Source organism: Orycteropus afer, unplaced genomic scaffold (assembly GCF_000298275.1).
Source record: "Orycteropus afer afer isolate SDZICR_OR568_19922 unplaced genomic scaffold, OryAfe1.0 scaffold00516, whole genome shotgun sequence".
Taxonomy (NCBI): domain Eukaryota; kingdom Metazoa; phylum Chordata; class Mammalia; order Tubulidentata; family Orycteropodidae; genus Orycteropus; species Orycteropus afer.
This window is the reverse complement of record NW_006922103.1, coordinates 939,742-952,293: the sequence shown is the minus strand read 5'-3', so window position 1 is coordinate 952,293 and position 12,552 is coordinate 939,742. Positions and strand designations below refer to the sequence as shown.

At 39.2% G+C, this 12,552-nt stretch overlaps 1 protein-coding gene across 1 annotated transcript in view; it reads right to left on the bottom strand.

Moving 5' to 3' along the window:
• The window catches only part of RTTN (rotatin), a 235,205-nt gene that overhangs the window by 51,709 nt on the left and 170,944 nt on the right, over positions 1-12,552 (bottom strand). Inside the window, exon 39 of the mRNA XM_007955605.1 lies at positions 8,200-8,337. Coding sequence (XP_007953796.1) covers positions 8,200-8,337 — 138 coding nt within the window. The remainder of the gene's footprint in view (positions 1-8,199; positions 8,338-12,552) is intronic.

Genomic DNA, 12,552 nt, shown 5'->3' with positions numbered 1-12,552 from the left:
AAAAAAAAAAAAAAAAAAAAAGAGCAGGTTTCAGCATCTCTTCTGATGTCCATTTTGTCTTTTCTAAATTTCCTGTGACCTTTTGCTTTCTCCATGGATGATGTTCTTGATGTCATCTCATATTTCCTCTGGTTTTCGGTCACTGGTGTTCAATGTATCAAATCTATTCTTTAGATGGTCCTAAATCCAGGAGGGTATAATCAAGGTCAAATTTTGGCTCCCGTGGACTTGTTTTAACTGTCTTCAGCATCAACTTGCATATAAGCCATTGGTGGTGTGTCCCATAGTCAGCTCCTGGCCATGTTTTGGCTGAAGATACTGAGCTTCCCCCATTGCCTCTTTGCACAGATGTAGTCGATCTGATTCCTTGTACTCCACCTGGCGAAGTCCACATTTACAGCTACCATTTATGTGGGTGAAGAAGGGTATTTGCAATGAATAAGTCATTGGTCTTGTAAAATTCTACCATGCTACCTCAAGCATCATTTCTATCACCAAGGCCATATTTTCCAATTACTGGTGATTGTTCTTTGTTTGCAACTTTTGCATTCCAATCACCAGTAATAAGCAACACATCTTGATTACATGCTTGGTCAATTTCACACTGCACAAGTTGGTAGAAATCTTCAATTTTCTCATCTTTGGCTTTAGTGGTTGGTCTATAAATTTAAATAATAGTGTATTAACTGGTCTTCCCTGTAGGTGTGTGGATATTATCCTATCACTGACAGCACTGTACTTCAGGGCAGATCTTGAAACGTTCTTTGTGATGATGAATGCCACGCCATTCCCCTTTAAACTGTCATTCCCGGCATAGTAGATCACACGGTTGTCTGATTCAAATGGCCACAACCAGTCCATTTCAGCTCACTAATGCCTAGAATATTGATCTTTAGGTGTTCCACTTCATTTTTGAGAACTTCCAATTTTCCTAAATTCATACTTCATGCATTCTATGTTCTGATTATGAACACATGTTTGCAGCTGTTTCTTCCCATTTTGAGTCATGTCACATCAGCAAACGGAAGTCCTGAAAGCTTTATTCCATCCACATGATTAAGGTTGACTCTACTTTGAGGAGGCAGCTCTTCCACAGTCATATTTTGAGTGCCTTCCAACCTGAGAGGTTCATCTTCTGGCACTATATCGGACAGTGTTTCAGAGCTATTCATAAAGTTTGCCACTAATATATCAGACACTGTTTCACTGCTATTCATAAGGTTTTCACTAGCCAATTCTTTGAGAAGTTCATGGCCCCTTCCTTGTTCCATGTCCGTCTTAGTCTGGAAGCTCTGCTGAAACCTGTCCACGATGGAGGATCCTGCTGGTATTTGAAATACCAGTGGCACAGCCTCCAGCCTCACAGCAACATGCAAGGCACCACAGTACAACAAACTAGCTGATGAGTGGCTTTGTTTATTTCTCAGGAGTAAGGTTCAAGTATCACAAGGATAACTAGGGTTTAAAAGTCAGGTGAACAATCAGCGTGAAGACAACATACTGAGTCAAGGAATCCACTGAATTGTCATTGCATTTGGCTGCTTCTCTGTATGAGACAGTGCGTCAATCAGTCTGTCTGCATGCATTTCACTGGCTAAGACCCAAAATGAGAGGACTGGATGCAGGTGTGTATATTTCCTCAGGGTCCTCTGAGGTCTGCTGTAATTCACAAGGTCTTCTCTAGATTTTTTAACTTTTTAATAATGATTTCAGTGCTAACCTAAATAAAACAATGAGCAGAACTATAGTCTGGGCCTTTTGGATTATCACCTTATACCTGTGGTTGAGTTTCTGGTTTCAAACAGGTTGAGGGTGAATAGGACTTAAAAACGGGACTTATGCTGTGCTGGCCTGGGAAGGAGCAAAGGCTTCTTGGTAGTTCAAACAGATAACAAGAGAGGCCATGAACTGATTTGCAAACATAACACAAAGCAGAAAGAACAGGCAAGTCAAACTCAGAAGAATGGACACTGAATCAGTTATTAATTTGCTATTGTGAGCAATGATTGAGTCTAATTAAAATAACATGTGTAGCATTACATTAATTTCATTCATTTGCATATCACTTTCTTTTAGATTTATAGTTGTGTGGCATAGTGCCTAACGCCTTTGACTGCTAAAAGAAGGCTGGCGGTTCAAACCCACCAGCCACTCCTCGGAAGGAACACTGGGCAATCTACTTCCATAGAGGTACCACCTCAAAAACCTAAGAAGGGGTCACCATGAGTCAAATTGACTTGATGGCAGTGAGTTTGGTTTTTTTTTTTTTTTTTTTTTTTTTTTTTTTTGGTAAGAGTTCTTAGGAGAAGAACTTCTCCCTCCATTTAGGCTTAAACAAACTGAAGTAAAATAAAAAGCCAGCAGTGAGGTTTCATGAGAATTACGTTCATTTTAATGAGGCCTAAATATCAGTCAAATTTGAGAGAAGACTACTATAGAAGATAATATGTTACCTTAAGATGTCACATGGGCACGTGGTATGGACAAAGATCCAAAACACGAAAATACCATGGCAAGGAATGTCAGTGGTCATTTCTATGAATTATGTTTCTATAAGCATTAGTATTAGCAAAGCTATTTATGTAGTAAGTTATTTTTTATTAGGATCATTATGCAATAAAAATGGGTTTATATTTGTAGGGAGGATTTCAATTTAATGTCTTGATTTTATGGAAGTAACAGTCAAGAAATTAAATGGCATACTGCCTTGGACAAATGTGCTGCAAAAGGCCTCTTTAAAGTGTTCAAAAGCAAAGATGTTGCTTTGAGGCCTAAGGTGTGCATGACTCAAGCCATGGTATTTTCAGTCGCCTCATATGCATGTGAAAGCTGGACAATGAATAAGGAGTACTGGTGAAGAACTGATGTATCTGAATAGACCATGGACTCTGCCAAAAGAATGAACAAATCCAGTACAGCTGATATTATTCCTTAGAAACAAGGATGGAGACACTTTGTCTCATATTCTTTTGTCACGTTATCAGGAGGGACCAGTGCCTGAAGAAGGATGTCCTGCTTGGTAAAGTAAGGGTCAGTGAAAAAGAGAAAGACCTCCAACAAAATGTACTGACATAGTGGCTACAACAATCAACTCAAACATGGCAACAACTGTGAGGATGGTGCAGGCCTGGGCAGTGTTTTGTTCTGTTGTACACATGGTTGCTATGAGTTGGAACTGGCTTAAAGTCATCTAACAATATCTTATCACTAGGGTAAGAGTGTCAGGAGAATAGTCTTAAACCAGAAGCAAGCACGATTTTTCTTTAAAATGCCAGATGGTAAATATCTAAGCTCTGTGGTCCCTATGCCTTTGTCACAACTATATTACTCAACTCGACTGTGGTAGCACAGAAGCAGGCAGAGGCAAGATGTGAACAGATGACCGTGACTACGTTCCACTAAAACGTCACCACAGCAGGCAGTGGCCTAGATGTGGTCAGCCGGTGTAACTGTCTCATGGGAACGGCACGTTGCTTCTATGACTGGTTACTCAGGAGGTAAACTGATTTTTGCCAATGGACGAAAAATGAAAATCTCAATCCCACCATCTCTGTCAATCTCTATTCCTTTTAACACAGTAATGACCTTCAACATGGCAACTATCCTCCATGGTGTAGACTCAGAATGCTTATAGTACCCAGTTAACTATGGATTCTGTGTCTCAATGAACATGCATTTCCCTACACAGTTTACTTCAAAACTACCTGTCTGGTTAAAAATTGTACCACATATCTGTGTTAAAACAATGGCAAAATGGTAAATTATGGAGAAACTAAATCAGTCATGTGAATTAGTGGCTATCTTGGGAAATGGAAAGCGCTCAATTCTGAATACATTTTAATAGGAAGATCAATGTCAGTCATAAACACTTATATGAAAGTAGGCTTATGGCTAAGCTAAAATTTAGAATGGAGGAGACTTCTGAAAAATTAAAGAGCAGTTATTCGCAAAACAATCATCTATTACTCGAGTAGGCAACAATCATATGGAGGGCATCTTATGACAAATAATTAACCAACTGCCTGCTGGGCATTTCTGTGCTACAAGAAAATCCTGGCCTAGAGACAAGACAACCTTTTTACTGTAACTCTCCATGTTATCAAGTACACGGGATTTGATAGCTGTAGATTTAACCGCACACAGTGCCTGTCAAACAGTGGATGGGCAGTGATTTCTACACCAGCACATGCAATTCTCTCTCACTGCTTTCAATTTCTATCACATGTATCTTCAAGAAACCACCAATTTCTCTTACTTGTTTTTATGGTATCTTGAAAGTTTTCTACTTTTCAAAATGCATTGTTTTTGTTCCTCAAGAACACTGCAAATTTCTCAAATAAGAGCTTCTTCATATGCCATGCTGTGTGACTTAACTTAAAGGAATTTACATGCCTAATAATGAATAATGATCCTCTTCATGTTCATGAGCAGATAAGCCCAAGCCCAAAGAAAACAATAAATTAAGGGGTAACCTCAACAAAGAAAAACAAAATAATCCACCACATAAATATAACAAAGGAGAAGAACCACATGACCATCTCAATCAATGCAGAAAAAGCATTTGACAAAAGGCAACATCCACTCCTGATAAAAATGTTCAACAAAATAAGAACAGAAGGGAAATTTCTGAAAATAATTAAGGACATATATACAAAACCAAGAGCCAATATTAATTTCAATTGAGAGAGCCTGAAAGCATTCCCTTCTGAACACGTACCAGACAATGATGTCCTTTATCTCCACTCCCATTCAATATTGTATTGGAAGTCCTAGCCAGAGCAACAGACAAGAAAGGGAAATAAAAGGCATCCAAACTAGTAAAGAAGTTAAGTTGTCTGCATTTGCAGATGATATGATCCTATACACAGAAAATCCCAAAGACTCAGGAAGAAAATCACTGGAATGAATTAAAGATTCAGCAAGTTAATAGGGTGCAAGATCAACAAACAAAAACCAGTGGGATACCTTAACACTAAAGAAGAGAACGCTGAAAATGAAATCAGGAAAACAATACCATTTACAACACTCACCCAAAAGATGAAGTACCTAGGAATAAATCTAACTACTGATAAAGAAGACCTGTACCAAGAAAACTACAAAACACTGCTACAAGAAATGAAGAGAGACCTACATAAATGGAAGAATGCACCATGCTCACGGACAGGAGATTTAACATTGTGAAAATGTCAATAGTACCCAGAGCGATCTATAGATATAATGCAATCCAAATGCAGACTCCGTTAACATTCTTTGCAGAGATGGAAAAACTACTCATCAACTCTGCATGGAAAGGAAAGAGAGGCCAGAAAAGCCACGCACTATAAAGAAGAACAGAGTAGGAGGCATCACATTCCCCTATCTCAAAACCTAGTCCACCGCCATAAAAGTCAAAATAGGCTGGTACTAGTACAGCAACAGGAGCTCTGGTAGCACAGTGCCTAAGGTACTGGACTGCTAACCAGAAGACTGGCAGTTCAAACCCACCAGCCACTCCTCGGAAAGGAAGATGGGGCAATCTACTTCCATAGTGATACTGCCTCGGAAACCCAAGGAGGGGTCGCTATGAGTCGGGTCCGACTCGATGGCACATAACAACCACAACAACAACAGTACAGCAACAGGAACAGAGCAACGGAACACAACTGAGAACCCAAAAGTCAACTCATCTACCTGTGGACAGCTGATCTCTGACAAAGGGCCAAAATCTATTACATGGGCAAGAGACAGTCTCTTTAACAAAGAGTATTGGCAAAACGAGATATCCATTTGCAGAAAAATGAAACAAAACCCATATGTCACACCATATACAAAAACTAACTCAAGATAGATCAAAGACCTAAATGTAGAACCTAAAACTGCAAAGACCATCAAACAAAAAATAAAGGTAAACTTAGAGGTCCCAATACATGGCATAAATATATTGTCAAACACAACTAAAAATGCACAAGCACCAGAAGACAAAAACTAGATGATTGAGAATTCCTAAAAATTAGACACCTATGCACATAAAAAGATTTCACCAAAAGAATAAAAAGAGAAGCCCAGACTGGGAAAAAAAAAATTGGCAATGATATATCCGACAAGGGACCAATCCCTGAAATTCATAGAAAATTTCAACATCTCAACAACAAAGAGACAAATAATCCAATTTGAAAATGGGCAGAAGATACAAACAGACAATTCACCAAAGAAGACATTCAGGCAACCAACAGACACATGAAGTAGTGCTGGAGATCATTAGCCATTAGAGAGATGCAAATCAAAACATAACGAGATCTCATCTCACCCCAGCACTAATAGCAAAGTTAAACAAGACAGAAAACAACAAATGCTGGTGAGGGTGTGCAGGGACTGGAGCCCTTAAACAGTGATGTTGAGCAAAACGGTACAACCACTGTGGAAAATGGTATGGCGCTTTCTTAAAAAGTTAGAAACAAAAATACCTTATGATCCAGCAATCTCACTACTACATATATATCCCCAGAAATAAGAGCTTTGACCCCAAAGGCTATATAAACACCCATGTGATAATACCACTACTAACAAAAGCAAAGAGAGGAAAACAACCTAAATGCAGTATCTTTGATAAATGCATAAACAAACTGGTTTATACACAAAATGGAATACTACACAACGGTAAAGAATAACGCTGAATCTGCAAAACATCTCATCACATGGATGAACCTAGAGGACATTACGGTAAGTGAAATCGGTCAATCATAAAAGGACAGATATTGTATGAGACCACTATTATAAAAAGTCAAGACAAGGTTTTCATACAAAAAGATACATTCTTTGATGGTTACCAGGGGTGAGAGAGGAAGGGAGATCAACCACTAACTAGATGGTGGACACATACTAACTTGGGTGAAGGGGACGGTAATACAAAATAAGGTCAGAACAAAATGAGCAAAGCAAAGGAAGACACCGGGAGCAGTATAAGACTGGAAGCCGAGGAAGATATATCACATATGCAATCCTGCAGTAACAGCCATAGCAATAATCTACTGGTGCATAAACATAAACACACGCTGCACAGGTTGAGGAGGAGAATGGGAGTATGCCCATGAACATGCACAGGTTTGACACAGGTCATTTCCACGTACCTATTTACATATACTGCAAATATATCCAGGGATTTATTGGTGCACACAGGGGGTAAAGATATGCAAACTTATTAGCAATAACCAAAAAACCTTCAAAGAATGAGATGCTGGGCCCAGGAGCTCAGGACCATATTCTCAGGGGCCATCAAGGCCAATGGCACAACAGAGCCCACAAAGAAAATGCTCTACATGCTACTTTGGTGAGTAGTGACTGGGGTCTTAAAAGCTTGCAACAGCCATCTTAGGTGCAACTACTGGTCTCTCCCCATCTGGAGGAAAGAAGAGTAAAGAAAATCAAAGACACACAGACTATAGGACCATGTGAACATCTGCCTCAATTATCCTAAGACCAGAAGAACTAGTTGGTACCCAGCTACCACTACTAACTGCTCTGAAAGGGATCATATTAGAAGATCATGTTGTTGTTGTTATTTGCCCTCGAGTCGGACCCGACTCATAGCGACCCCTCCTTCAGTTTCCGAGGCGGTATCACTATGGAAGTAGATTGCCCAACCTTCCTTCCCAGGAGTGGCTGGTGGGTTTGAACCACTAGCCTTCTGGTTAGCAGTCAAGTGCCTTAGGCACTATGCTACCCGAGCTCCCTAGAAGATCGTAGATAGTGGGAATAAAGTGGAACAAAACTCAAAGTCACAAAAAAGACCAGGCTTACTGGTCATATAGAGAATGGTGGGATTCCTAAGTCTATGGTCCTTAGTCACTCTTCAGAGTTGGGGCTGAACTAGCTCCCAGGGCTCCATTTTCAACTCAAGAGTGGACAAGCCTACCAGGTGAACAATAACACTAGGGAGGTATGCGCTTCTTAGGATAGTCATCCATTCGAGATCGAAGGGACAGTATTTGCCCAGGGATAAAATTCAGAAGATAGGAAGGGACAGGAAAGAAGGAGGAAGGGAAATAAGAAACACAGGGAGGGGCTGAGTGATGTTACATTGTGAGGCTTGCAAAGAATGACATGGAACAGAATGTATTTGAATGTTGACTAGAAAACTGATTCACTTTTAACAAATTACAATAAAAAGTTTAAAAAACTAAAAAACAAGAAAGACTCAAGCCCTGGAGAATGTCTTCTCACCGGTCACCGCTGCCCAGTTCTTGGCGAGAGCTGCAGTAACCAAGGGGAGAGCCACATCCCCAGCTTTCCTCAGGAGCGCAGCCAGCAGGTTAAATAAATGTGTCCATGTTCCATGAAACGCCAACACCAACTCTGTGTCTGCAAGATTCATGACATTTCAGGTAGTTAACACAGAGAAGAAAAATAACTCCAAAATACAAAACCAGATACTTCATTACACTGAAAATAGACATACACTTGTTCAATGAAGACAAATGCAACTCAATGTGATCCAAGATTTATTCACTTCTCTCTTCGCTTGCTTCTTACAGGAATCTTCCTCAACCCTCCCATACATGGACAAAGACTCCCTCACAGGCCCTCTTCTTAGTAAAGATTATTTAGCATCAAGTGAACATTAAGCCGTAATTTCCGAACTATGTTCTGGGCACAGTATAAATACAAGCCATGGTTTGTACTGCTTCTGTAGTTCTGGGCACAGTGTAAAAACAAGCCATGGTTTGTATTTGTACTTTTTCTCTATTCAAGTTTCTCCTGTGTTCTTTATCCCTCTAGCAGCTTCGTGCAGAAGGGAAAATTGAACATGCCAAGGTCAAGGCAGGAAAGAAAGGAGAATTCCTCTGAAGAACCAAGAGAGATATGACTCCACAAAGAAAACTATGACAAGACAGGATTCTGCAGCTTTGCCTGTGGCTAAGAATGCGGCATCAACCTTTGAAGGTCAGGACATACATCCCCACTGTGGCTACCACAGGATGCTTACTGTCTTCTCCAACCACATCAGCAGCAATATTTGCTGCCTCTCATCGAACTCCATCATAAAATACACTAAGAAGTTCTGTCGGGGTGCCTGGCGCTGTGCGGGAAGTCTGGACAATAGCAACCATGGCTCTCAGCAAGACTTTCTCGACTTTGGTCATTATCAGCTCTCTAAGGAACCTTCAAAGACATATTTTTCTGAGTCACCATCTCCATGAAATTTTAATTCCATAGATATGCTGCATATCTGTTTATATACTACTGTGTCTGTATCTCTGCTTTATACATAAAAAAATTAGCTTTAGATTTTACACTGCCTCACTATTCAGTGCTGGCTTCAGAATGGCTAAATAAAATATTTACAGTGAAATTTAAATTAAAAATTAAAAAGCTATTAACATTTAACAGTTTAACTTTATTTGCTGAATAACTTTTAATTTATTTACTTACATAAATTATAAATTTATCAAGTTACATATGCAAATTAGCAATTTATATAAATAGATTATAGTAATAGAAGAAAAATTTTCAAAAAATCATTTAAAATATAATTCAAAAATAATTTAAAATTTAATTTCTTAGAAAGTATCTCAGTGAAGTTAACTGCTAACTTCTGCTAGATACAAAAATATAACTTTTAAAATAACTAGCTGCTGGATATGTATTCAGATACTGTTGACATTTTTTCAACACTTGACATAATTAATGATAGGTTGGATATTTTAAAAATATTACGTAATGAAACATACACTAGTTTATTTAATTATCTATGCCCAATTCAGACACAAAAGCAAGAGGATTGGTGAACACCCATAAGGCAGCTAACAGTGGCCCCAGGCCACCTCTCAAAATAGGACTTGCGGTCCAAACAAGTAATTAGAGTCTTCCAATCATACACGACCATCTATTCAGCATGGTTCTGTGGCACTGACCTTGGAGACATTCTGTGTGTCTTCCAGGAATTCAATGTCAATGCTGCTCAAGTGACAGCCAAGAAAATCCAACAAGAAACATTACAAAAGCTTTTGGGAAGATGGTGGACTAGGCAGAAAGACTGCACAGACCCTCTTCAACAAAGAAAAGGGGAACCGATTAACACAGACACAGAAGATAACCCTAGACCCCTGAGCCTTGAAGGGAAGGATACAAAAGTGGACTAAACCCCAACTAGCAGAAGAATTTGCATGAAAATACCAAAAAGGAGACATACAGAGCTGCAGTCTGGCAGCAATCCTGAGCAATCCCGACAGAACGGCGCAGATAGCTTGGAGAGTGCCAAGTCTGGTGGGACCTAAGAATTAACCTAAAAATCAGCCCTGCTAGCCAGGGACTGCATGGAGGACTGCTCTGGTGACTGGTGAATAAAAGGAGAAGCAGCGAACAGGAAGGTGGGCTGACCTGTGGACTTCTGCCTGTCCGGAGGACACAAACATTTTGAATGTTTACAAGTGGCTTGACCATTTTGGACATTTAAAGAGAGAGAGCTCTCCCAGATTCCAGGGGCTTAAGAACAGATTCCGCTTGCTAACAACCACAAGGACACTACGGAACTGGACAACTGAAAAGGTGCGACATTCCCCTTGTAAATCATAAACTCCACGCTCGCTTGGTGAACGGAGGTGCAGCCATCCCCCACTTCCAGCTACCTTCTGGGCCCACAGGAACTCCATCCCAGTCTGTGTGCTCTGACGGAGACTGGGTGACCTGCCCTGTCCTCCCCCGATTTTTTTTTCTTTTCCTTTTTCTCTTTCTTTTTTCTGGTTATTAGTTTGCTTGTTTTTGTCTGTTTTAAAACTATTAGTAATACTTTTGTCCTTTTTACTATTATTCTTAATTTTTTGCCACTCAGGTCCTAGTTTTCAGCTTTTTTTTCTTTTCCCTGCCCTGGTTGCATTTTTTTTTTTTTTTTCTCATCTTCTCATGGTTAACCCTGTTCCTTGTTTTTCTTTTTGCATATTTCCCATTTTTTGCTTCAATAGTCTCCTTCTCTACATTTTTTCTCTTAGTGCCCTATCCCCAGATATTGCAGGATTTCTTGTTTTTTTCTTCTTTTTTCCTTTTTTTGGTTATTGTTCCTGTGTGATTACATAGTGTATTTTTTTGTCCAGGTGCTTTTAGTTTTTTGATGGTTATTCAATTGTAATTTTTGTCTTACTGAGTGGAAGACAGCAACAGTCCCCACAAGACACAACTACACCCACACCTCCTGCAACTTCACTTAATGACCAAGAGCCAACACCTACTTCTCCACCAACGGGACAATGATAAAAAACCACCAAGAAGAGACTGAATCACCCTTGGCTCCTCTTCACAAACAGTTAACAGAGATATAAATACAAAAACACCACGATGCCTCGGAAACAACAAACCATCACAGTCCACAGAAAGAAGCAGGATAAAGTGGTAGAAACAAGGGAGCAGGATACAAACCCAAAACACATCCCAGAGGAAGAAGCAGCATTGGAACTCTCTGATAAGGAATTTAAAAGAATTATGTTTAGGGATCTTCAAAGGATTGAGAGACAGACCAAAGAAAACACAGAAAAAACCTTAAAGAATTTTGGAAGAAAATACAAGAACAAAATGACAAAATCAATGAAAAATTAGAAATGATTCAAAATCTACAGACAGAAATCCAGAAGATTAATACTAAATTGTCAGAAATAGATAACACACTGGCAGGGCAAAGGAGTAGAACTGATGCAATGGAAGAAAGAATTAATGAAATTGAAGACAAATACCTGAATACTTCTTTGGAAAGGGATCAATCAGAAAAAAAAAAATCAAAACAAAATGAAGAAAGCCTAAGGTTCATGTGGGATACCATCAAAAGGAATAACCTATGTGTCACTGGAATTCCAGAACAGGAAGAGAATAATAAAACCACTGAGGAAATTGTACAAGATTTGTTGGAGGAGAACTTCCCTGATATGATGAAAGATGAGAATACATCCATTCAGGAAATCCAACAAACCCCAAACAGGATAGACCCCAAAAGAAAATCACGAAGACACATCATCATCAAACTTACCAAAACCAAAGACAGAATCTTGAAAGCAGTAAGGGAAAAACAAAAAGTTACCTACAAAGGACAGCCAGTAACAATAACTTCTGATTTCTCAGCAGAGACCATGCAAGCGAGAAGGCAATGGGATGGTATATATAAAACTCTGAAAAGGAAAAATTTTCAACCAAGAATTATATACCCAACAAAATTGTCCCTCAAATAGGATGGTGAAATTAGGAGATTTCTAGATAAGCAGAAACTAAGTGAATTTGTTAAAACCAGACCAACCTTACAAGAGATACTAAAGGTAGTACTTTGTACAGAGAACCAAATATAGCAAATAACAACTGACCATTAATACACAAGATGACATAACCTAGAAACCACAGCTATGAACATATCCAAAGTAAAATGAGCTTACAAGATTGTAAACAGGGAACCAGAGACATCAATTGACAAGTGAGGAAAACTACATACAAAAAGAGGGAAAATACTGTGTAGTTACAGAACTTCTAAATGGTGAGGAAGTTAAGAGAGTTGCAAGACAGAATGGACTGTTCTAAACTCAAGGAGAAAATTATAAATCA